Source organism: Pezoporus occidentalis, unplaced genomic scaffold (assembly GCF_034315485.1).
Source record: "Pezoporus occidentalis ecotype Australia unplaced genomic scaffold, CSIRO_AGI_Poc_V1 ctg215, whole genome shotgun sequence".
NCBI classification, from domain to species: Eukaryota; Metazoa; Chordata; class Aves; order Psittaciformes; family Psittacidae; genus Pezoporus; species Pezoporus occidentalis.
This window is the reverse complement of record NW_026914018.1, coordinates 525,796-552,504: the sequence shown is the minus strand read 5'-3', so window position 1 is coordinate 552,504 and position 26,709 is coordinate 525,796. Positions and strand designations below refer to the sequence as shown.

The 26,709-nt window shown below is 42.1% G+C and overlaps 1 protein-coding gene across 9 annotated transcripts in view; it reads left to right on the top strand.

The window, feature by feature from the left end:
- SYNE3 (spectrin repeat containing nuclear envelope family member 3) overlaps positions 1–26,709 on the top strand; it is a 65,664-nt gene that overhangs the window by 24,345 nt on the left and 14,610 nt on the right. For 5 of the 9 annotated variants that reach the window (XM_062619881.1, XM_062619876.1, XM_062619878.1 and 2 more), the window contains exons 2-16: positions 4,522–4,679; positions 7,556–7,728; positions 8,155–8,464; positions 14,060–14,221; positions 15,474–15,818; positions 17,592–17,728; positions 19,688–19,835; positions 20,603–20,785; positions 21,066–21,188; positions 22,146–22,280; positions 23,284–23,445; positions 23,986–24,149; positions 25,201–25,327; positions 25,502–25,657; positions 26,342–26,491. In XM_062619881.1, the coding sequence (XP_062475865.1) occupies positions 4,536–4,679; positions 7,556–7,728; positions 8,155–8,464; positions 14,060–14,221; positions 15,474–15,818; positions 17,592–17,728; positions 19,688–19,835; positions 20,603–20,785; positions 21,066–21,188; positions 22,146–22,280; positions 23,284–23,445; positions 23,986–24,149; positions 25,201–25,327; positions 25,502–25,657; positions 26,342–26,491 (2,619 nt within the window). In that variant the 5' untranslated portion in view covers positions 4,522–4,535. The other 4 variants (XM_062619875.1, XR_009965087.1, XM_062619879.1 and 1 more) reach the window with 4 other exon arrangements.

Genomic DNA, 26,709 nt, shown 5'->3' with positions numbered 1-26,709 from the left:
AAATCGGTGTGCTCAGCTCGCTCCCTGGAATGTCTGTACACCAAAGCGCGCAGCATGGGAAATAAGCAGGAGGAGTTGGAAACCTGTGTTAAGTCAGGAGACTATGATCTGGTGGCAATTACAGAGACGTGGTGGGACAGCTCACATGACTGGAATATAGTCATGGAGGGCTATGTCCTTTTCAGGAAAGACAGGCCAGCCAGGAGGGGTGGTGGGGTCGCTCTTTATGTACGGGAGCAACTACAATGCACCGAGTTCTGTCCAGGGACAGATGACGAGCGAGTTGAGAGTCTGTGGGTGAGAATTAAGGGGCAGGCTGGCAGGGGGGATACTGTTGTAGGTGTCTGTTACAGACCACCGGATCAGGGTGAGGAAGTTGACAAGGCCTTCTACAGGCAGCTGAGAGTGGCCTCACAGTCACAGGCCGTGGTCGTCATGGGGGATTTTAACTTCCCTGATGTTTGCTGGAAGGACCACTCGGCAACCCAGCCGCAGTCCAGGAGGTTCCTCCAGTGTATGGATGATAACTTCCTCCTGCAAATGGTGGATGAGCCGACCAGGAGAGGAGCGCTGCTGGATCTCATCCTCACTAACAAGGAGGATCTGCTTGAAGCAGTAAGGGTTGAGGGCTGCCTTGGTTGCAGCGACCACGAGATGGTGAAGTTCAGGATCTTGTGTGGTAGGACTAGTAGAATACCAAGTAGAATTGCAACCCTGGACTTTAGCAGGGCAAACTTTGGCCTTTTCAAGCAATTGCTAGGGGAAATCCCATGGGCAAGGCTGCTTGAAGGTAAAGGGGCCCACAGTAGTTGGTTGACATTCAAGGATTGCTTCTTCCTCGCTCAAGATCGGAGCATCCCGACACGTAGGAAGTCAAGGAAGAGGGCCAAGAGACCTGCATGGCTAAATAGGGAATTGCTGGGTATGCTCAAGTGGAAGAGGAGAGTTTACAGGTCATGGAAGGAGGGGCTGGCCACTTGGGAGGAATATAAGGCTGCTGCTAGAGGATGTAGGAAGGCAGCTAGGAGGACTAAGGCCTCCTTAGAATTAAACCTGGCGAGAAGGGTCAAGGACAGCAAAAAGAGCTTTTTCAAATATATGGCAGATTAACACCAGAGGCAATGTAGGCCCACTGATGAACGGGATGGGTGCCCTGGTGACAGAAGATACAGAGATGGCAGAGTTACTGAATGCCTTCTTTGTCTCTGTCTACTCTGCTGCAGGCAGTCCTGAAGAGCCCTGTACCCCTGAGACCTTAGATGAAGTCAGGTCGACGGAGCGGTTTGCCTTAGTCGATGAGGAATGGGTTAGGGACCAGTTGAGCAATCTGGACATCCATAAATCCATGGGTCCAGGTGGGATGCACCCGCGGGTGCTGAGGGAACTGGCGGAAGTCATCGCTAGACCACTCTCCATCATCTTTACCAAGTCTTGGGAAACGGGAGAGGTGCCTGAGGACTGGAGGAAAGCAAATGTCACTCCAGTCTTCAAAAAGGGCAAGAAGGAGGACCCGGGTAACTATAGACCGGTCAGCCTCACCTCCATCCCTGGGAAAGTGATGGAACACCTTATCGTTGGTGCCATCTTAAGGCATATCAAGGATAAGAGGGTCATGAGGGGCAGTCAACATGGCTTCACCAGGGGGAAATCATGTTTGACCAATCTCTTAGCCTTTTATGAGGAAATAACACGGTGGATGAATGATGGCAGAGCGGTGGATGTGGTCTACCTTGACTTCAGCAAAGCATTTGACATAGTCTCCCACAGCATCCTCACAGCTAAATTGAGGAAGTGTGGTCTGGATGATCAGGTAGTGAGGTGGACTGCGAACTGGCTGAAGGAGAGAAGCCAGAGAGTTGTAGTCTATGAGGCTGAGTCTAGTTGGAGGCCTGTAACTAGTGGAGTGCCTCAAGGGTCAGTACTGGGACCAATATTATTTAATATATTCATCAATGATTTAGATGAGGGAATTGAGTGTACTATCAGCAAGTTTGCTGATGACACTAAGCTGGGAGGAGTGGCTGACACACCAGAAGGCTGTGCTGCCATCCAGCGAGACCTGGACAGGCTGGAGAGTTGGGCAGGGAATAACTTGATGAAATATAACAAGGGAAAGTGTAGAGTCCTGCATCTGGGCAGGAACAACCCCAGGTTCCAGTATAGGTTGGGAAGCGACCTGTTAGAGAGCAGTGTAGGGGAGAGGGACCTGGGGGTCCTAGTGGATGACAGGATGACCATGAGCCAACACTGTGCCCTTGTGGCCAAGAAGGCCAATGGCATCCTGGGGTGTATTAGAAGGGGGGTGGTTAGTAGGTCGAGAGAGGTCCTCCTTCCCCTCTACTCTGCCCTGGTGAGACCCCATCTGGATTATTGTGTCCAGTTCTGGGCCCCTCAGTTCAAGAAGGACAGGGAGCTGCTGGAGAGAGTCCAGCGCAGGGCAACGAAGATGATTAAGGGAGTGAAGCATCTCCCTTATGAGGAAAGACTGAGGGAGCTGGGTCTCTATAGTTTGGAGAAGAGGAGACTGAGGGGTGACCTTATTAGTGTATATAAATATATAAAAGGGGAGTGTCACGAGGATGGAGCCAGGCTCTACTCAGTGGCAAACAATGATAGGACAAGGGGTAATGGGTACAAACTGGAACACAAGAGGTTCCACTTAAACTTGAGAAGAAACTTCTTCTCAGTGAGGGTGACGGAACACTGGAACAGGCTGCCCAGGGAGGTTGTGGAGTCTCCTTCCCTGGAGACATTCAAAACCCACCTGGACACATTCCTGTGTAACATTATCTAGGTGTTCCTGCTCAGCAGGGGGATTGGACTAGATGATCTTTTGCGGTCCCTTCCAATCTCTAGCATACTGTGATAATGTGTGATACTGTGGTCTCTCAGCTGGGGAGGAATTTGCTCTTCCATGCAGATGAGCTTGTCTGTGCATGGAGGTCTGACCTGTCCTTTGCTCCAGTAATTTTTGTGGGTAGTGCAGTAGCTGCTCTGTAGGTGCAGTTCTCTTGCTCTGTTCTAGGATCTGTTGTGCATAAAGCCTGCTGGTGGCTGGGAAGCAATAATTTAAATTCCTTCTGTTGCCAGATATCAGTGTTGTGAACACTAATACCTTGTTTCCTCTGGTCTAATGTGGAAAATAATGCACTGGGAGCTATAGGGGATGGACATTAATATTGCATGAATCCTTTTAACTTATGAACAGGAACATTGGCAGGATGGTGGGAAGTGGGCAGAAGAAGGATGGCTCTCCCTTGTAAAGTCTAAGCTGCCAAGAGTTAAAGTGGTTACAAAACACCAGTGGTCTAGATTTGCCAAGAGCTGTGTTCTGCCTATCTCACTGAGCTCTTTATTCCACATGAATAAGTTTCATAGAAACTGAGGGGGCTGCTGTGGAACTGAATTCTGCACAACAAACTTGGGTTCAGTAATTAAGTCTCAGACTTTGTGCTGCAAAAAAATGTTTTAGTCATGAATAAAAAAGAGGAAGAATAATTTACAAGAGACACTGATGGGTTGGCTGGTGGTATTTGTAGGATGTGATTCAAACCCACTTAATATCAATGGCTATCTTCCTGTTAACTTCAGTGGAGCTGACCTACAGGGGGCTTTGTTATGGTTCATCCTTATTAGTTTGGTGTGGTAGTTCCTAAGGGTGTGCATAGGATGGCTGTCTTCTATTGTACACTCACAAAGGAGGCCATTTGGGCAACAGAGGGCTTATGTTCTAAAGAGAGAATGCACAAAAGCAGAGCAACAGAGCATTATACCCTCCTGCTGACTGGGAAGGGGCAACAAGAGAGGGAGGGGAAAATGAAAAGCTTGTGTCTTGGTATAGAATGAAAGAGGTGGCAAAAGAAAGAGTCCATCAGTGCTGATATTCCCATGTGACAGTTTGTGAGTGGTTGGTTTTGGCAGTTGCTGGCCGGTTCTTGTTGTCTATGTGTCCCAGACTCGCTGCATTTGCATTCAGATAACCTGTGTGTGGTCTCAGCAGAACCAGTTAACTGAGGGCCTAAGCATCTGATCCTGATCTCACCAGCTTTAAAGGTTTATATACCTTTAAGTTAAGCATGTGCTGAATTGCTTTGCTAGTCTGGTATTAGGTGCTCAGTACATGCGCCTGGAAGGGCATAGGGAGAATTTGCACTGACTAGACTCTGGGAAGAAACATTAAGTGTTTGTGATTGGTGTAGCCAATCTGGAATATACCACAAACACCAGATTAATCTCATTTGAAAGCCTTGAATTAAATCTGTTTACTGTAGTGGAGCCTCCCACAGTTCTCTACCTTCTTTTTGTTTCCTGGTATATTTTCATTTGGGAAAGCTGCAGTGTCTGTGTTTTCTCTGTGCTCGACTGAATTGTGATACTGCTAAATTTTTTGGTATTATTGTTAAAAAGGAAACCCACGACATCATTAGGTTTTCTCCCCTGCTTCTTTACATTGCCTTGAATTCATTCCTGCTTAGGTCTTAACCAAAACCTACTTACTTTTCCTGTTTCTTATCCTTTCAGCTTCTTCAAATGCAATGACTCAGCAGCTACAGGATGAATTTGACAGTAGTGTGGAGAATGCAGAAGCGTGGATGAAGGCCATCCAAGAGAGACTGAGTATCAATGACAACACCAAGGGACCTCGATCTGCCCTAGAAGCCAGATTGAGAGAGACTGAGGTAAGGGAAGAGTGATGTAGTGTTTCAGAGGTGGCTGTCACTGCTACTGTTGTTACAGCATTTATTGCTGTGAACTCTGTGTTAGCTGGAAAACTGTTAGTTGCCCCTGCTTGCTAGAATATTTGTCCTGTGTGGATGGGTTTACATCTGTATTAACCCTAATTTTTCCATCTGCAAAATGTTTACAGACATCGTAGAAAAAGAGGATGGCAATTTGATATCACAGGCTTCCAAGCTTTTCAGATTGATTTGGAAAACTAGCAGCAGGTTTGGCAGGTTAAAATGTTTACACTGTCCTATGATCATGCTTAAATCTGAAACAGCTGCGTTGCTGCTTGCAATTACGAGTGATTTGCAGAAGTCCAGCATATAGTCTGAGAGAACTAGATCATGTTAGCGTTCCATCTCCTCCAGGACTCTGGCACTGATGGAGGAAGATTGCAGTGTCCTGGTAATGGGCAGTTCTAGAGTAATCCCCCTGTCTTTTTCCATAAACCCTGATGATTAAAGGGGTTACAGGTCCCCTTAATAATCTGTCTAATGAAAAGGTAAATGTTTTCTTTTTTTTTTTTGATTTTACTTAGACTCTTATATAACTCTTCTCATAGAGATCCCATTGCAGATTGTGCCTGCTTTCTTACTGTGACTTCACATTCATTAACTTCAGTTTCATTAGATGTTATCTTGGTCTCATAATCTCAGAGAAGGAAACAATCTTGTTTGTCCCATCTTAACCATTCATGAGGGAGTGGTGGTGGTATGTCTGTGATTAACATTGAAACTATTTTTATACTTGTATTACCTTTAATTGAAACTAGTATGTTCTTTACAATAAATGGCAAATCTTTCTCATCATTACCCTGAAGTCTTTCTTTTTGTGTGTCGTCTCGTGTTTGAACTCTCTCTTCTGAGGTTTAAAAACTCCAGAAAGATCCACATTGGAGGCTTACATGTCTTCAGCCTTTTTCCTTAACTGTGGCTCATTGAACACTGGATCTTGCCTCTCTCATAATGTAGAGACTTGTAGGAGTGATGGATGATGGCTAGACTTACATGTCAGTTATAAAAAATCTGAAGTATTTCCTCTTGGTCTATAGATTTATTTCTGCTCTTAAATGATTTTCACTCATTTCTTCTGTCTGGGAAACTGATATTTGCAGTCTCAAAAAATATGCAAGAAACACGGAAACTTGAGTAGGAGAGTGGTAGTTTGGCAAAAGGGGTGCATTCATGGCAGAAAGAACAAGGTGTAAGGTTTTGAGATCTGTGGTGATTTTAATATGGCCTGAACTGAAGCCTGTTGACTTCCGTGGGCTTTGGAGGAGGCCTTAAACATGCAAAAAATCATGTTAGAAGATTGTTTTCAATTCAGACTTTGGGAATTCATAATTCTAAAGAGTAGCAAGTGTCCTCTCTTCCTGTCTTTACCTTATCCGCTTCCAGCTCCCTCATCCTGCCTCCTTTCTGGGCCTGGCTTCCCTGTCCAGCTCACATGTCCTCATGATGTGCTTGCTGCTTTGCCTATTGGCTGTTTTCAAATGTAGCGATTTTTACCATTTTTACATCTGGTTTGCTTTTTCTCTTTTTTTTCTTTTTTTTTTAATGCTTCCTTCCTGTGGTTTATTTTCTGTTAATTCATTGATGAAATGCCAGCCAAAGATAGCAGTCATTTAAGAAACAGATTTGAAAAGTGTACAGCCACTGCTTTCTCTCTGGCTGATATTTGCTTTAACCTGTTGGAAAAATATCAAGCTTGGAATACAGCTTTACTCCTAAATTTTTCCTGTCAGGTGATAGCCATGGCATTTATTTTCGTTCTCTTCCCTACCCTTTGCCCTGCTTTCCTGGATTCTTTTAATCACACTTTTCATAGTAGGTAGTTCATCCAGATACTGGTTTGAGCATCACATGCAGATGTGCTGTGTACATGCCAGAAGAACAGTTTTTTCCTAGAATGTGAAACTGGAAATCAAAGGCCTGTGATTTGGTCTGAGCTTTGCAATAACTGTCATGATCTTTTTGAACAAATCCCATAGGCCTAATCTTTCCAAAACCTGCTGATTTTGAACCTCTCAGTGTTCTAATTATAGAAGTCTTTTCCTTCAAACTTGAAAGTACAGCTTGCCAGGAGTTTGTGAAAGAGGAGCAAAAAAAGGTAATCTGATCGTATTAGAAGTTTGGATAAAGTGATGCTGAAAGCTGACATCCAAATTGGGACCTGATTAATCTGTTGCATTGTACAGAGCTTGTGCTAATTTTCCATCTCCGGGTAGAGGAGAAGAGTGTACGTAAAATTAGATGGATTAACTTTCAGTTCCTGGCATTCCAATTGATGTAAGATGCATGTTTTCACCAATTCATAACTTAGCAATTTAGGGTCAATGCAAAATTTGGTAGCAGGCAGAAAATTCCACTACTTAATTTCTCTTGGCTTGTTTTCTAAGCCAACTTCTATTTGCAGTAGGAAGCCTTTTTAATGTTTCATGATTTTTATAGGAGACTTTAAAACTGAGATGATGCAGTGTGCCCCTGTGGAGATTGCTTCTACATTCTGGCAGGTGGGAGAGAACAACTGACATGAGGCAACATAGTGCTATAACGCTGTAACAACAATGGAAATACAGCCACAGATATTTGATAGACAGTGACCTGGGTTTTGCAGTTAAATATTTTTCAACTGCTACATGGTTTTAAATTAATTTCAGTCCTTTATGATGCTTAAGAATAAACAAATCTGAAGAAAAGTTCATACTTTCCTTTCAGGAGAAGTTTTGCAGCAGAGACTTCAGGATTCCTGGGTAAACCCAAAGTTTAAGTTTCGTCAATTTATACTTGCTTTCTTTTCATGCTTTCAGTCCTGTTTGTTTTTCTTATAGAAAATACGTGCACTGGAACCTGAAGGCAGCTTGAAAATTGACTTGATTCTTGTGAAGGCAGATGCTGCCCTTCGCAGGATCAGTGAGGATAAGAAGCATGAGATACTGTCTAAACTGAAAGACATTAAAGCCTTGTGGGAAGAGACAGCCATATACATTACTCACTGTCACAGGTAAGACAAACGTACTTTCTGTTATATTGAGGGAATTGTCTCATCCAGCACTTTCATAACGTGCTTCCTCTCTCTCTCTGATGCCTGGATTGTAGATAGCAATCACTGCTAATCCCAGTCCCACAAGCATGTTGTGGAACGGTGTGGGAAGAGAGGGTCAGTGGGTCCTCAGTGCTCTCTGCTTTCACAGCCCAGTCCACCTTGTGGCTGGGAATGATGAGTTTGGCCAGGCACAGAGGCCCTGTACAACATATTTTCTCCACAGAGCAGAGAGGCCCTGAGAAATGAATTTGGACCCTCTGAGGTCAGAGCAGCTTAAAATTGCTGAGAACCGTGTCCTTTGCTCTGAAGGCTTTATGAGTTTGCCAATCTCAACTGCGCCCATCATAATTTCATCTAACTCATCTCTCTTGCTGTTCCCAACAGCCGTATTGAGTGGGTGTGGCTGCACTGGAATGAATACCTGAAAGCCCAAGATGAGTTTTACACATGGATTCACAACATGAGTGTGACCTTGGAGCCTGACATTGAGTTGCAGCTTGGCTTAAAGGAGAAGCAGTGGCAGCTGAGCCACGCTCAGGTTCTGCTGAATGATGTCTTAAATCAGTCAGTCCTGCTGGAAAGACTGCTAGAGGAAGCTGCTTCCTTGTTCAGCAGGATAGGTGACTCCAGTGTTGATGAGGATGTTCAGAAGAAAATGAAGATGGAATATGAAAAAATCAGGGAGCAAGCTGAGGTACACCTATAAAGAGTGGGAGGTGTTCAGTTTTCACCAATACACAGTATTGTTTGCCGTCTGCTTCTTGAGTGATGTGGCTAACCTGGTAGGACTGCAAAAAGAAACAGAACTGAGCACCCCTGTTCTTTTAGTCAGTGGACTGTTTGCAAAAGTCATCATGTCCCAAGATAACCTTTTGATTGTGATGCTGTTACACTGTGCTTTATAGTAATATTGTTGTAAAGTAACTGCAAGCTTCTTGCTTTGACCTAGTGAATATCAGTTAGGTAATCTGTATAAATTTTGAATTGTTCCTCATCTTTCAACACGTTAGTGAATTTTTGTATAACCAGATGAAAAGTACCCGTTCCCGGAGCCAGGGAATATTGCATGCACACACCCTTGTTGGAGGAAGTAGCATTAGTCCAGATCCTGAGTTGCACTCCCTGTCTGCAGAACTGGGAAACACTGAGCTGGTAATCAGCTGTGGCTCAACACTGAGCTCAACTAGCCAGTTCCAATAATCTGAAAGATTTTCATTGCACACAGATACTAATTCTTGCCTGATGCTAACCTTCCAGCTTGAACAGTTATTAGATACCCTGGTGTAAGACATCCTGGTTCATATTTCAGTGCCAGTGATTTCCTTTAATCCTGTTGCTGGGCAAAGATTCCAGGTAAGGCTCATACTTTTCACTTCTAAAACTTGGGTAAAGACAGGATTGGACCACGTGGCATGGCTGAGGAGCAGATATTTGTGAGTGAGGGGTATTTGGTTTTTTACTAGCTTATATCAATAGAAATCTTCAAAAGGATATCTGAAATAGATAGAGACATCTATCCCAAGCATTTGGAGATCAAAATCTAGTCTTTGTCTCACAGTGACTTCCAGGAATTCCATAGGCTGGAATTACCTGGTGCAAATACAGGTAATTTTCATTACATTGGTTCTGCTATCTGCCTGTCATAATGTTGCTTTTTATTTGTTCCCACACCTACACCCCAGTCCAGAACTGAAACCTGACAGTGATGTATGCTTTCACCCCCTGGGTGCTGTTGTACAAAGTTAGCTTCAGATAACACTGGAAGAGCACCACATTGGGATGCTCGTGCCATTGCTTTGCTTACTCTACACATACTTTTAAAGTAAAATAGCCTGAACCCCAAAACAGTGAAAAACCTCCTGAGCTGGCACCTTCTGTGAGCATAAAATTCAGGTATTTTTTAGCCATAAAGATAAAACTCTTAGTAAGTCTCTCCAAAAAACAGAGTATGTTTGGAAATGCTGTAACTGCACAGAAAGGCTGTAAAACCACTGACAGACCTGAGCCCCAATGCTGATTTAAAGGTAGATCTCTTGATTACAAGGCAACTGGATTTACAAATAAGAAAGTTCCTGGGAATTCAGGTGTTGTTTATCTAGATTGCCATTTAAAATTCTCATTTACTCCCTTCTAATCAGGATTTGTCTTTGGTTTTGAAGCAGGAGACAGTCCTTAAGTAGTTTAATAAGCCTGTTCTTTCAAACAAGTCATTTGAATACTGAGAGCCAGAATGTGACCTCTTTGAGACTGGTTTTACGTAGTATAATTTCTCTAACTGACTTGGATACATGCTGTTGTAAATAAGATCCGGAAGTGGCTCATAGTGCTTAGACAAAATATGTCTTTATGTCTCCTGCTAACTGAGACACTAGGAAAAGCTTTTCTTTGGCATTGGTTACAAATACCACATTTCATAGAAGAATTGAGAGAATCCAGCTAAGAAATCCCTCTTTCAGGAGGTATGGAACAAAGAGTTGGAAAGCCTTGGATTTTGCAGCTGAAGTAGATGTAGAGTTCATTAGCTAATGCCAAGGTTATGGGCACCTTGGGAATCATGTTGGAAAGCACAACACTTGTTAGAGAAACCCTGCTACCTCTTCCAACAGGAGGGAGGAATGAATGGAAGAGAAAAAAGAGTTGTAAGGGGGTTGTTCAGGCCCCCCACATGATGAGAGGCCAGGCTAAATGTGACTAGCAGATGCCAGCTAAATGCCTGAGTTGCCTCCCAGAGGAGGCTCACTGGTGTTTGTAGACTGCACTTCTGTTTGAAGAGCGTTTTTAGATCCCGTGCAGTTGTCCAGCTCTATCAAAAGGCAGGCTCTTGGACAATGTTTCTTGAATGGTTTGCCTGTGGCATTACTTCTCTGGTATGAGCAAATGGTGGAGGCTGTTTTTTTTTTCCTTAGTGCTAACATGTGTCCTTATCATTCCCAAATTTTAAAAGCGCATAATTTGCTTTTAATTACATTGACAAGAATATTAAATGTGGAAGCCATTTCCTGTGTGCTTTCCCTTGCCTAGTAAAATAACAGTATGCAGAGGTAGATGGTTGTGGGTTTTAGCATAAATAGTAACTGAAGATGGTAAGAAAAGTTATGATATACCATATGTTCATATTTAGTCAAATATATCAAATATGTCTGAGCACAACAAATGAATTTCAGTCTGTGTTATCTCTTAACTGAAACCTATATATTTATAATGCCAACCCTCATGTACCCTAGAGCTAAGATTAAAAGCACCAGGAAGTACTACAGGAGATTTCTGAGTACCGAAGTGCTCTGCTTTCATAGAATCATAGAATAGTTAGGGTTGGAAAGGACCTTAAGATCATCTAGTTCCAACCCCCCTGCCATGGGCAGGGACACTTCACACTAAACCATGTCACCCAGGGCTCTGTCCAGCCCAGCCTTGAACACCACCAGGGATGGGGCATTCACAGGGATGGGCAACCCATTCCAGTGCCTCACCAGCTTTTACAGGAAAGAACTTCTTCCTTATATCCAATCTAAACTTACCCTGTGTACGTTTTAACCCATTACCCCTTGTCCTTTCACTACAGTCCCTAATGAAGAGTCCCTTTCCAGCATCCTTATAACCCCCTTTCAGATACTGGAAGTCTGCTATGAGGCCTCCACACAGCCTTCTCTTCTCCAGGTGGAACAGCCCCAACTTTCTCAACCTGTCTTCATACTGGAGGTGCTCCATTCCCCCGATCATCCTCATGGCCTTCCTCTGGACTTGTCCCAGAGTACAGGAGATTTCTGAGAGGACAGAAGTGCTTTGCTTTAGATGCCACAGATGAATTTGGAGCAGGAACTTCCTTTACATTCTCTAGATTGCCTTCCAACAGAGGCTCGTTTGGCTTTAAAGGAGATGTTAGGGGAGACTGTTTCCTCTGCCTCTGTCCACCCTCCTTGAGTACCCAGGGCTGGACATATCCTGCCCAGACACACCTCTTCCTCTGCAGCTCATGGCAAACCCATTAATTTCCTGTCACTGCTCTGTCTTTCCAGGGCCATGTGCTTGCTTAATGTCTCCTCACGTTAACTAAATGCATGTGAGACTGAGTTTAACACTGTCCTGCTCCCTGATCAGCAAATCTGACAGAAGTGATACTGTATTTTCCATCATTAGAAAGTTTCCCTGCCTAACCTCTTGGGGGAGCTGGTGGGACCCAGACAGCTCTTTGTAAGCCTGTTTTTTTGACAGCTAGCGCAGTCTGCCTAGATCCATGGCATCTCTTCCTTTACCTCACAGACCAGCAGCAGTGTCCAAACTGTGCACTCCTTTGTTTTGGCTGAGTAGCCTGGGCAGGGGTGAGTCATTTCGACTTCCTTTTTAACCCTTTATTTATTAATGTAAGACTTTCGAGTTTAGCTCCACTTTGTTATCCTGACCTCCTCCCTTTGGAGCTTCTGTCAGTGCAACAAATCAACCTGATTCCTTGGAATGCATAAGCTTGGACTGACTTGTTTCACTTCTCTGGCCCATTTACACTGCTATAAAATTGCATTCTTCTCTGTTTGGCCCATTTACACTGCTATAAAATTGACCTCCCTAACATGAGGTCAAGGTTCAGATTGTTTAACCTGTATGCACTTCTGCAGATTTGAGAATCAAGGCAAGGGGATGTAGCAAACATGTGAGGTGTTTTGCTATATGCACCTTAGCCACAGAAGTCTGCAGTCATAATTCTGCTTTTTGGTCTCATCTAAACCCATGTTTGCATAAATGGTGCTATTAAGGTTCTAATAAGTGGGCAGTATTTCATCCTTCATGGGAATCAGTTGTCCCTTAGCTGTCCCTCTTTTGTACCAAGGCAAGTCAACTAAGGGAGTTACTCTGGATTTGTACCAGTCAGTGGAGATTGCAGTGGCAGTGTGGAAAACAGGCTGGTATTATGCCACGCATTTGTGGCTTTGTACTGCACCACAGGCATAACCTGTCACAAAGAGGAAGGGCAAAGTCCCATATGGACTGCCACACCACAGCATATGGGAGATCCCATGGTGACTGATGTTCATGCTGCCTTTCTATTGGCCTGGATGAAGAGATGTTGACAGAATGGCAATAGTCCACTGCCACCTAAGGAGAGTTGACAGATGTGATGACATGCCCAGAGCCTCACAGAGACAAGGGAAATGCAGAGTGGGCTTGAAATTCTGTCCACCATTGCAGCTATCACCCTGCTCTCTGTGGAGGGCAGCTAGAGTGAAGCTCAGAGGCATGGGATGTGTCCCATATTATGCAAAATGAAACTCAACCTGTTGTGTGTAACAGCAAAGCCTTTCAGGAATGCTGCAAGCACTAAATGGATAGCACAAGGAACAATTTTTTACTAATGTACCATAGTGTACCTCAGTTGCTCTCCATGCCAACTGGTGAAGGGCAAGAAAAAATTCTGATTTCATAGGAAGTAATATTCACGTTAGATATTATACTAGTGAAACAGTAGAGCAGGAATATCTGTGATTTGTGTAAAATTTTCTTCAGCAAGACCTAAGCTTCAGCTGACAAACAGGGATAGCCTAGGTAAATGTGACTCTTGTCTTGTTGCAAGGATGCCAGAGCAGATCAGCAGAGAGCAACTCAGCCCCTGTAACTTCAGGAATTGTTGGTTAAAGGGTGCACACTCAGTAACTCAGAAAATGAAACTTGCTTCCCATAGGCTTAAAGTTGCTTCCAGGGTCTGTGATATCATCACAGGATAGTTTGTAATCTGCTAGTTGAACAAGTATGGAAGTTCCCAGTCTACGTAAAAGTAGATGGTCACTTTCTGTAGAGCCTACTTAAATAAAGAACAGTTTAAAACAATGTGTACACATGCCCCTAGTAGAGTCTCTCTTATTTTCATTTTGAGAGATGGGCAAAGTAAGTCTGTTGTGTGCTCATCTTTATTTTTAACCAGTATGGGCAACAACTGCTTGGTAAAAGTAAAAAAGTAAGTAAAAAATAAGGTAAAAACCATAAACTGACTTCTCTCTCTTTTTCTAGTGAGATGCTAGGAAATTTTGGAAAGGAGAGTTTAGAAATTCACCTGAGAGGACCTTGCAATTTGTCTTACTGGAGACTAGCCATTGAAAGCCTACAGCATGACCCAAATGGGGACAAGCTTTTACATACTTTTGTGTTCTGTTTCTTGAGATGAATTCTGAATTCTTCTGGAGGCCAAGTGCTGTCAGGGCTTATGGAAAGGGACTCTTGTTTATAGATTCTGTGTTACAATGTAAAGGAAAAAGAGCCAGATAATCACTGTCCTTACAGCTTGTGATGTGTCTTGTTACAGAACAGAGTGAACCTGCTTAAAAAGATAACCAAGGAACATGAGCAGTACAGCGCTAATGTCAACTGGTTTCAATCATGGCTGAATGGTGTGACGGAAAGATTAAACTCCTGCATTGGAGAAGCAACCGAGTATTCGGCAGAGGACAAGTTAAAGGCACTGAAGGTCCTTAAAAGTATAATTCTAACAAGGAGCTAGGATTGTGTGTTCTTTCTTTATGCCCTTATATGTTTCTCAAACCACACAAGAGTGTACTTGAGAAAAGAATTCATTCATGGCTTGACTTCGCGAACAAAGATTTGAGAAGGGCTTTACCCACACTTACTACAAGCGCGCTGGTGACTAAAAAGGCCAATGTGAGATAGGCAAATCCAGCTGCAAAAAGCACAGTAAAAGGTCTCCTTGGGTGGTATAGGTGGGGCGCGATTTTTCTATGTTGTCTTTTCTCCTTGAGACTAGTTCTGTGTGAGTTCTCAAAGGAGTCAACGGTATTATGTATGGTGTGTCTCCAAGGCTCCCAATTGGAGGCCAAGGTGGACCACTGATGGTAGTCAATATGGCCAAGACTAAGGTATTGTTTCAGGGAGTCCTTATATCTCCTCTTTGGGGCACTTCTCTTGCGGCAGCTGGTGGCTATTTCACTGTAAAACACGATCTTAGGGAGGCGGTGATCCTTCATCCTAGAGATGTGCCCTGACCAGCGCAGCTGCAATTTCAGCAATATGGCCTCAATACTGGTGACCTCTGCCTGTTCAAGGACAGTAACATTTGAGAAAAGAATTGCACAAATGAAATAAGGAGTGATTTTAACATGGGCTGGAAGAAGAGTTGTATCAGGTCCTAAAACTGTTAGTAAATATGGTTCTTCCAACTGTGAAGTCACAGGCTAGTCTATTTTGTTCTTCATAAAGCCTCATCTCCTATGGTTATGCGATTCTTTGAGAATATTGCCCTTTAAACTTGTTTAAATGAGTGATATTTGGTAATCATGATCCAAATAAAGCCTGAAGGCTCATGGGTTTTGAGAGTTCAGAGCTGGTGATACTCATACCAGTTTTGAGAACAGTATCCGATATTTTGGTGCCACTGCCTATACTCTTTAGCTTTAAATCTCTCAGAGATCTGACTGTAAGAATTCCTTAGTGCCTGTAGCTCCTGCTATCTTTGTCAGAGACCTCAGATGACAAGCATTTATGAAAATCAAGCCAATATTTTCAGAATTGTGGCAGTTAGTAGTACTCAGAAAGCAAGCGAATTACCAGCCCTGGTTTCTGGTCACTTGAAAGGAGACATACTTTGTAATAAGAAGGGAAGAACAAAATATGTACAATCAGGAGTTGCAGTCTTTTTCTCTACTGTTTTCAGCTTTTCCCCCAATTTCCCATCCCTGCAGCTAATCTTTAACTTCTTTCTGCAGGAAATTGCCAAAAACATTAGGAGCGGTGGAAAGAAATTAGACCAACTTGAAAATGAGTGTGCAAATGTGACTGAGAATACCTCCCCACTTGGAGCTGAGAGAATGAAGGATGAACTTGAAATGCTAAGAAAAGCCTTGGAGAAGTTGAAATTGCTGCATAGTGAGGAGGAGGAGAGATTGCTCAAGATCCAGGAGTCAGAAAGTGCCTATGAGTCCCAAGCCAGACAGTTAGAAGCAGACATCAAGGTGTTGAGAAAATATCTACAGAAATTAGAAAATCACCTAGAGCCTGGGGAAGGGGAAAAGACTGAAGATGAGTTTGTAACCCTGTGGAGAAAATGCAATGTAAGTTGTTATCCTTTGTATGCCTAAAACAAGCAGGATCAAACGCAGCCATAGATTGAGCATGAGTAGTCACATCCAACAACAAGTGCCTGTGCCATTGATTAAAGGTGGTAAGGAAAGAGTATGATTGTGTATGAAACAGAACAAGGAAAATGTGAATAGCAACAGTGGAATCAACTATTTTAGCATTTATCTCACTCAGCACAGAGGGAGCAGGGTTGGAATGTGTTGGAGTTTGTCTTGAGTTTGAAGGGACCGCATGCAAAAAGAGCATGTACAGAGCAAACAATATAATTTGCCCTACTTAAAAAAAAAGGCAAGAAAATAATGTCTGACCATATATACAAATTCACATACACATATACATCTATTTTGGGGTATTTGGCAAGACCATTTCTATATTTTGCTTTCATCTGTGTAAGGTATGTTCCTGCAGAGATATCTTTAGTCCTACAAAGTCCCAAGTTTATAGTAATCCAGTATTTATACTAAAATCAATCTGTTGCAAAAATGAGTGCAAAAAGTTTGTCATGCATAATGTAGATAAGAATTTTTGCCACTCATTTCCTCTTGAGGACTGTTTTTGTATTTATTATCTCTTCTCAAAATGCCTTTCATTGCAATTTTTATGTCTAGAACTCAGGAGGGCTAGCTAGGAAAAGTATATGCAAAAAAGGATCCACAAAAAGCTGACTGGTTCAGTCCAGCTATATTTACATAGTTTTTTTGTTGGTTTCTTGACCTAAAGCACCCTAAAATTAACATGCTGTATATATGAGTCTGAGAAAGACCTATTCATGCAAACAGATGCACTTAAGTCTGCTCCAAAAACGTGTCTCATGTTTTATACTGCAGTCAGTGAGCTGAGACTGGACCTCTTTGTGATTCATTCAGTGAAACTTGCAGATCAGATGCAGAGGCTAGGCACTGTGAAGAGAGGAGAGAGAGCTTGCAGGAACAAAACTGTTTCAGAGAATGTTTTCTGCTTTAACAAAGTCTCCGTTTCATACAACCAGAAAAAAAAGGCAGAACGGGTATGTGTGAATACCCTGAGAGACAGCCTTATCTCTTATCTCTCGCATGTGCTAGAGACTAAATGAGGTGTAATAGAATAGTTAGGGTTAGAAAGGTTCCAACCCCCCTGCCATGGGCAGGGACACCTCACACTAAACCGTCTCACCCAAGGCTCTGTCCAGCCTGGCCTGGAACACCCCCAGGGATGGAGCATTCACAGTTTTCCCTGGGCAATCCGTTCCAGTGCCTCACCAGCTTTTACAGTAAAGAACTTCTTCCTTATATCCAGTCTAAACTTCCCCTGTTTAAGTTTGATCCCATTACCCCTTGTCCTGTCACTACAGTCCCTAATGGATAGTCCCTTTCCAGCATCGTTATAACCCCCTTTCAGATACTGGAAGGCTGCTATGAGGTCTCCACGCAGCCTTCTCTTCTCCAGGATGGACAGCCCCAACTCTTTCAACCTGTCTTCATACTGCAGGTGCTCCAGTCCCCTGATCATCTTCATGGCCCTCCTCTGGACTTGTTCCAACAGTTGCATGTCCTTTTTATGTTGAGGACACCAGAACTGCACACAATACTCAAAGTGAGGTGTCACAAGAGCAGAGTTGAGTAGCAGGATCACCTCCTTCGACCTGCTGGTCATGTTCCTTTTGCAGCCCCGGATACAGTTGGCTTTCTGGGCTGCGAGCGCACGTTGCTGGCTCATGTTAAATTTCTCATTGACCATTAATCTATTAATTGTTTTTATGATTAAAGGCAACAAGAGCAGCTCTGGCTGCAGAAGAGTCCAATGTCGAGAGACTGAAGGCTCAGCTTAAGGAACTGCTACGGTTTTCCCAAGATGTGCAGCCACACACTGAGAGTGTTGTCTCTGCAATACAGCAGTATCAAAGGTAATGGGAAGTCTGATTATGTTGGGGGGGGGGGGGAGGAATTGCCTCTCAGACACTGAAAAAATTAACAAGGACCTAAGAAAAAAGTAATGTGCCATCCAATTGTAGGTGACTGGTAGAAAAGAAAGGCTTCTGCTAATTGCATCCGCCTCCACATTGCAGTAAACCTGTAATTTTAGTCATTTGCTAGGAGCTGTAGGCTGTTGGCTATTCTCAAGTAATGATCTTGCATCATTAATGTTGTGTATGGTTTGAAGAAAATCAGATTGTTGGCAGCTAATTTGATCATCTTAGCATTTTATAATAATTTATGTATTTTGCTTGCCTTTTATGACACCAACTAGAAATTCAGGACAAGAGCTGTAGTAGTAAATGGTTCAGAAGAATTATGACACTCCCTTGTTGACTTTATGGTAGTGATTCATCAGCCTTAACAATTATTTGGCAGAGTTTATTCTCTTTCTCCTGCCAGCATATGTGCATGATTCCTGTTTTCAACTTGCCTTGGGTTGGAAACTCTGAAAGTTTAGCCTCTCCCCAGACTTAAGCATTTCCGTTTCCAGGCTGCCTGGAATCGGGAAGTAAGGAAGCCGCAGCAAATTTTGTAAACTAGAAGGAAGGAGCTTTTTTTTAAGGAAAAAGAAAGGTCAGTTTTTTTGCTGTATCCAAGCTTATCTTCCTCTGTTGAGTGCACAGTATACTGTCCTGCTGGAAGGGGATTATAGGTCGTTACGGGAAAGAATTTCAGTTTAAAAACTAACAAGTAGATGATGTTGAATGAGAAGCAGAGAAGGCAGAGGACTTGCCTCTGAGTAGGAAATGGCAGCTGCTCTTTTGCCAGCTCCTTTAAAGCTTCTTTGCGAAGTCTGGCAGCTTCATGCTGAGCCTCGCAGGGGCAGCAGAGCAAATGGCAAAGAACGTGTAATGTTAGAACTTTCTATTTGCGGAGCGTTTGGCCTCTGCAAGCTTGCCTTTGTTTACCTCCATGACATCCCACTGACACAGGTAAGATTATTGGGTTTGATTTTATAGAAAGGCGTTATTAACCTTGATTGGCATTGCTTTTGCCAGCCTGTTTTGTGAATCTGCGTGATACTGTTCGCATGTGAGCATATAGTTTGGATTGCATTCTGCCATATCAAATAGGATTCCGTAAACTGGGAAGTCAGGAAAGCTGAGAAAACCAGGAGGCAACTACATGGGGTGTGCCACTGCTAGGCCTTGTTATTCATCTGTATTTTGGATAAGCCTTTATAGGAGAAGCTTGGATGTTTAGTGAATGCGCACTGATTTTTATTTTATTTTTCAACATTTATGCATGCATAGCTGTGCATGCATGTGTAAACATATATATATATATACAAATACAAAGCTTGTTATCAGAATCACCCATAATATATTAATATAAATACTACTGGTTCAGCAAAATTTTTAAAAATTATATCTGGAAAAAGTATGTATTTTCCTCTTTTTGTAGGTATCATAGGGTGAGCAAAGATTTCTTAATGAAATTTTGTAAAGGAATAAAAACTTGATAATATGTAAAACAATGCAGGCAACTAAAGTTAAATTCTAGACCCTCTTGGCTTGTTCCTCCCATCAGTCAGTGAGGCCACTCTGATAGTATAATTTGTTTAATCACGCTGGTGATGGCGAGCAGCCAAGAAAGATCACATGAGGGGAGACTGCTGTCTGCTAGAAAGGCAAAGTAATTCCTGATACACAGTTGCACAAAAGACAAATGCATCTTATGCTGTCTAAATGAAGTTTTGTTGTATGTCTCTGACTTAGCACCTGTCAGTACACGACACCAGGCTCAGACAATAAAAAAGACTGAAGCTTTTGCATTGGATACAGTTTACACACGAGCATTGTGGTTAATTCATGCCTTGATGAATAGGATGTTTGGACTTGGATTTCTCTGTAATCCTTCTCTCAGCTCTCACTTTCCCCTTGCAGTGTTAGAGGCAAGACATCTAAAATGAGCACTGATACAGAAACTGAACTGAGAAGACTCTTCCAAAATCCCCTGCTAGATTTTGAACGGTGGAAGCCATCAGTCCAGATGCTCCTGGAGACTCCAGAGCCAGCACTGGCTTGCATTGAGGTAGCAAACCTGTCACTAAGTTCAGAAACTGATTCTTGGTTTGTGTTTGCCCAAGCTCTGCCAGCAGCTGCCTGCATACAGCTGCTGGACAGAAGCAGCTGGAAGGGCCTTTCCAATATGGCAGGAGCCCCAAAAGTATGGAAGTCAATACTTAGCTCTAGCTGTAGCAGAATGCCTTACTTTCTTCCCTTTAGTTAACTGGAGTTGTCAACTGAATAGGCTGAATTAAAGTGTTAGATACCTTTAACGATGATAATATTGTTTAGCATTAGCCCAGATCTCCCTGGAAGGGAAATCTGTGGCCTCTGTTAAGAACTGTGTAGTAATACAGTCGTGGGATTATAATGCATGATTTCTGCATGTGCCTAGCAAGGTGCTTTTGTTACTTTGTCATCCCTGTGATCTCCAGATTAAATGTGTCTGTGAACAGGGATGGAGTTTATCCTTGGGATAAGCATTCAAGCTGTCCTTTCTGTTGGTTGTTTAGGCCTCTCCTCTGCACAGAAAACTCTTTCCATAGTACAGCTTTCCTCTATTTCTGTTCACAAAATGGATGCAGCCCTGGTGCTTCTAACATTATCAGGAAGACTTTTCCTTTAACTGGGCACTGTCCAGGTACCTTCTGTTACCCCTTGTTGGCCCAGCATGCTGTTTTTTACCCAACTGTGTTGTACTGCTTTGGTTGTGTGACTTGTGTGAGAATAATATAGTTGTATGATTTTTAATGTTTTTGGTATGATTTCACTGGAAGAATCTTTCTCCTTTAGGCTGGTCTAGCTGAAAGCTCCCGCTTCAAAGAGAAGTTCATGACATTACAGCTGAAGAAGGATTTACTAAACAATGTCCTTGGTGAGGAAAAAGCAAAGACTTTCCTGCAAGAAGTAGCTGAAGCTTCAAAGAAGAGAGAAATTATACATGAAAGTCTGATGCAGAGCAAGAAGACAATCCAGGTGAGCTTTAAAGCCCATATATGGTCTTCTCTTATGACAATGATAAATCTTTTACTCAGCCAGTTACATCAATATAAATTTAGTACTAACCAGCTGTGCTGAGTCTGTTTTTCTAGGTTGATCAAATATTCAAATAATTTTGTGGTCTGTTAATAGCGTAGCTTGGTGTTTGTTCTGAGTATGAAGTGGACATTGACAAAAGATAATGCCAAAGGATATATGTTGAATGCTGTATCTTTTTTCTTCTTTCTCCATCTACAATTTGCTACCTCAACATAAGCACTTTGATGCTGGTTTCGCACCTTTGCAGAAGAAATTATCTGCCATTAAAGCTAAGTTGGATCTAGAGAAGGAACTGAAACCTGACCTCCTGGGTAAAAAGACACAACTCCAGAGACTTCAGGTACATTACAGTAATGTTTGACTGTGATATCCTCAGTTAATTGTGGTCTTGTTTGTTCATATTTTATTAGCATTAGGAATTCATATCTTGTCTCCTCTATTTCATTTGATCTATTTCATAGTATGGAGTAAATGAAATTGAAGCATTGCAGCTGAAGAATTGGCAAATTGTGCTTGTGGGAAGGAGCAAGCAGCTGGAAGCTGTTGGTCCTACACCTTTCTGGGCTAGTTTGATTGCTAAAATAAATTGTATCCTGATACTTCCCACTGGGAGTGAAATTGCAAAGATAACCTGAACCAATCTAACTGCCTTCAAAAGCAGGGAGTTCCCATTGGCCTACCTCCTTCTGCATTCCTCCCCCTTCCTGCTCTTTACCTCATCACAGCTTTGACATATTCTGGGTTTACTCCACAGGCTGATTGAGCTGGCCAAGATCAGAAAAAAAAAAATTATAATTTTCTGCTTGGTTAGTGTTTTGAACTGATTCAGCAAAGGGTCCAACGTGCAATGGAGCCAATTCAAGGCATGCAGTGGGACTACATAGCTGGAATAAGGCAGAGAAGAACAGGAGGGGAAGAGAGAAGGGATGTGACTCTTCCCTTTTGGCCTGGTGAGCTATGGTGATTCAGCTGTATGGTGCCACTTCACCTGTGGTGACCATAGAGGTGTTATCACCATAGCTCTTAGTAGTACTTAGCTGATTATACTCTGTCTCCTCTGGTGGCTTTCCAGCAACTTACCTTCTTTGTTATCAACTGGTAATGTTGGAAGGACATCCAACCATTTCTTTTGGAAACATTTACTCCTAGGCACCAAATAGTAAGTTTTCTTAATGACAGTGATTATTCCTGTTTTTTTTTGTTTTCATACTGTCAAGTGAAACTACCTTTTATTATACATTTTGTGAAAGTCCATACCATACCTAGCATATCACCCATGTGGAATCTTCCTCTGCAGATGATCCAAGATGACTTGGCAGAGCTTGTGGCACAAATGGAGGAGGTAGAGAAGCTTGTTCAGTCAAATACCACCCAGAAGCATAAAATGAACCAACTTTCATCTGACTCCCAGGCCCTGAAGATAGCACTGAAGGTAACATAAGGAAGAGGTTTTCATGGCCTGAGGAGTTTTCAGTTGCCACTATTTAAAAATATTTAAAAATCTGTAAGCATATGGGGTTATATCCTTTGAGTGACGGATATTTTCATTTCAGAGAAGAAGGTATTGAATTCAAGACATTGATAACTCTTCCAGGATTCTCTGAATATCTGTAATGTGATTGCCTTTGGGACAGGATACCATCCACACAGTTCTTACGTCTATATAAATCATATCTGGAGTGGGCCTGGGATTTCTGATCTAAAGACCTTATAGTTACATTATCATGGAGGTGCTCGGCTTATTCACAGATTCCTGGAGAGTGGTTTTATACCAAACTGTTTGGTTTTTATAGTTTCGTGACCTAAAAGTTAAGAACAGTGTTGCAGTTGCAAGTACTAGTTTTGACCTGAAGCATTTTGTAGTTTATAGACATAGCTATAAAAGGACAGCCCATTCCAAAGCAGTCTCAAAAGAAAAGCTTATAAAATTGCCTTAGTTGTGCAGGTCACCATGGAAATATGTATGATAAAGTGTTACCCTAATACACACTGTGAAATTCTAGTTTCAATCTCAATAATCCTATTTATTGCTGAACTGGACTTTTGCAAAAAAATTCTGTGCAGTAACTTCTGATTCAGGAGATTTCTGATTCCGGAAGTATAAGATATATTTAATACTGACTGGAGTATTAAAAAAACCAAACATAATCTTTTTTCTGTTTCAGCTGAGAAGGGAGGTATTTTAGTGCTTAATGCCCCCCCCCCCCCCCCCCCCCCCCCCCATGTGGCTGAATTCAGGCCTGCAGGCTCCTGTAGGTGTTTTCTATGCCACTGATGTTAAAGGACAAAGTTTTCTGTGTCTCATTAACAGATCGGTTTGTTTTTCTTTTTCCCTTCTTGCTCATGAAATTCTCAGTAGTTACATATTAGATCCAGTAATGAAATTGGGGATTTTTTTGTCTGTTCAGTTACTGACAAATTTTTACTGTTTGTAGATGATGATACAACGGAGTGAAGAGCGCATTCAGAAGCACTGTGCATATAAAGACAAACTCTCTGACCTTCAGCAGTGGATCATACTAACAACGGAGATGATTGAGCCCTACCAGGGTGCTGAAGGAGACCAGAACACTGAGGGCCAGGTGGCAGACCTTAAGGTGAGAACGACATCTTGGTGTAAGACGTTAATTATTCACCTTGCAGCATTCAGACATTAAGGGCAGGGTTTTTCTGGTGAGGGTTTCCTGGCTGGGAGAATACCTACCTTGGCCTGTATGCACTCATCAATACCTTGAACGTTATTACCCTGTTAGCTAACATTATACTGTATTGAGCTGAGCTATTGCACAGCTGATACTGCCACACAGCAAAAAGCTATTTTGCATGCTCAATTCACTCTGATGGGTTACTTCAGCTGGCAGCTTTTTTCTTCACAAGGGACAGACAAGATATTTCATGGGAAGGCTACTGAAGGGGTGCATTGACAGCTTGTACCCTTTAAGTTTTGCCATCAGCTCTTTGACCTATGTTGGCTCTTTGCAAGAATCCACAGCATATTTTTTTTTCCCCTGCTAGGCATGTTCTAGCTAGTGCCAACAGAACCAGCATAGTCCTGGACTGAACATGGCCTTCAGTCTGACATAGCCTCTGCTTTACCCAGGATACCTAGAAGTAACTATAAGGGCTGTACATTTCAGAAATGGCTAGCTGACTTACCAGATAAGGAGATCCAGCTGTGCCTTGTGAAAGCTTATGGAAAGCTAGTCATGGAGAATTCTTCCCCAGAGGAGACTGCCCATGTCCAGGCAGAGCTGGATCAGCTGGAGGAATCATGGAGACTGCTGAAGGAGATGGAAACTCGGTAAGTGTTCATGTGACATTTCCTCATGTCTCTTCAAGGGATATGAGGATGGTATGTTGGTAAGATATGTATGCTGCTATATGACCAGGCACAGCTGATGCTTTATGCTGTGTGCTGTGAAAATGAGCAGCCATGTTAGAATGTTAGGAGCAAGATGAAATTTTATTTAATTATTTTGTAAACTGGAAGTCATTACTCTTAAGAAAACCATTTTAAAGAATCCAGGGGGCAGAGCAGTCTGTGAAGCTGACTTTACTTCATGCTTGGTGTAGGCAATGCCTCCTTGAGACCTGGCTAACCCTGATACTTACCAGTTTATGTCAGAGGAAATAGGACATAGACAGTTGACTTCTGCTAATCTGTTCTCCTAACTCTCTGATCTGGAGATATTTCCAAAGAGGCTGTATCTGCACTGTGATTTGTTCTTTTTTCAAACCTGCAGGAGGATAAACAGAGCTCAAATCCTCTCTGACCTGGCAAATTTATTATAATAAATATATTTATATTTAGATTTATATAGTTACATTTATAGATTCTGTGATTCTGTATATTTATATAATAAATTCTGGTTTTTATATAAAATTTAATATATTTATTGAGCTTAATTTATTTTGACCTCACTGTGCAATGCCAAACTGCTACTGTATTAAAATTTAATACTGTGCTACATGTGTAATTATATTCATACATAGTGTCAAAATAGGCATAAAAATAGAGTGACTAAATTGAGGAAGGCTTCATTGTACTGCCTGTTGTTACCAGATGTGAAGATACATTGTTAAGGTTGTATTTTTTTAATTCCCTCACTCCACTGAATGAAAGCAAACAAAACACTTGGAAATATCAGAACATGTGGACTGGTGCTGCTTTGAGATACTCCTGTCTTGATCTTACTTTGTTAAAAATATGTTGGAAATAACTTTAATAGTCATAGTGCTATTAATAATAATAATAGTGCTATTTCACCTTAGGTGTCCCCCACAGACCCAGTCAAAATGTGATGTTTCATCATGTTTAACTACATTGGTGTCTCCCATTTTGTGTTTTCAAGTCTTCTCAAGAAGTGGCAGTTAAGTAAACCAGTGGTTGATAATAAGAAGAAAATAGAATTTGCAGACACTAGATGGATGTCTGGACCTGTGTTCCATCATTCAGGTGTAGATCCCAACCATAAGCAGGTGAGAGGGGACTCTATATCTGACTTCATATCAGCTTCACAAGAACAATTTTATTGGCTTCCTATGATACTATGGGTTACAGTGTTGGAGGTTAAGATCTTGCAATCAGGCCTTCAGAGGAAACATCTGACTTAACAGTAAGGCCTTTTTTGTTCCTGTTTTTCTGTAACCTAGGAGAGGATTGAAGAAGGGCAACATACAAGCAGCTACTTGAAGCTTCTACAAGAATTTGAAGAGTGGTTACAAGGAGAAAAAAAGAAACTGACCAAAATTCTTGATGTGGCTTCATCTTCCACAGAGGAAATTAAAACACGCAAGAGCAAACTGGAGGTTAGTTTTCAGGGAATTAAGATGGAGACAAAGATGGAAACAGTTCTTTCAGAATTAAAACAAACCCAAAAATCACACATCCCACCCATAAACCAACAAAATCCCAACAAACTCCCCTTCCCCCTCCAAAACAAGGAGGACAAAAAAAAGCCTACCACCACCAAAAAACCTCCAAACCAGACAAAAGACCAAACAAAAACTCAAACACTACACTCTTTGGTTTAGGATACTTTAGAGTAGATGAAGCTCAGGAATTTAGGACAAGTATTTCACCCCTTCTAGTAAGAAAGATCTGTTAGAGCTGGAGTGGTAGGAAGGGAGCAGCCTGACATCTAGCTGTTGGACTGGACATTTCCAGCATGATATGGCAAAAGGTGTACATTAAAACAATCTGATCAAAATCGATGTCTGGTGTTTGGCCTCACATGTTCTCTTTTTGTTGAGTGTAGCCAGATGCAATGATAATGGATGCTGTAAGCAATTAAACAAACACAAATCCACTTCCTGTAGGGGAGTGGAGCTTTTGATACCGTTTCAGGCCAAAAAATTAATAACAAAAAAAAAATACACTATTCCAGAGTGCCCAGTTGTTTGATTTAGTACCACTGTTCTTTTGAACACCAGATTTTAAAAGTGGGGCCTTCTTGAATTCTGGGTTTCTGCTGATCTTGTCTTTTCCTGCAGGAGCTGCAGTCTCGCGTGCCTGATGGTCAGCATCTCTTTGAGGAGCTTCTTCATAGTCAGCCTGTCACTGAATATTCTGAAGATCTGGAGGACCTCCGTTACCAGTGGATGCTCTACAAATCTATACTGAAAGAGTCCATGAGTACACTGGTAGGTTACAGCACTCGATTCACAGTTGCTGATCTTCGCCATTGCCCTTTTAGGTTGCTTCATGCTGCTAGTCATAATTTAGGAGTATGTGTGTATGTGTCTGCATAATTAAAACCCTTTCTAGTAAATGCTATCAAAGAGAGAACAAATATAGCCATAGTATTCTCCACCAAATTATAATTTTTATTTAATGGTTCCTCCAGTAAGAATATATTCAC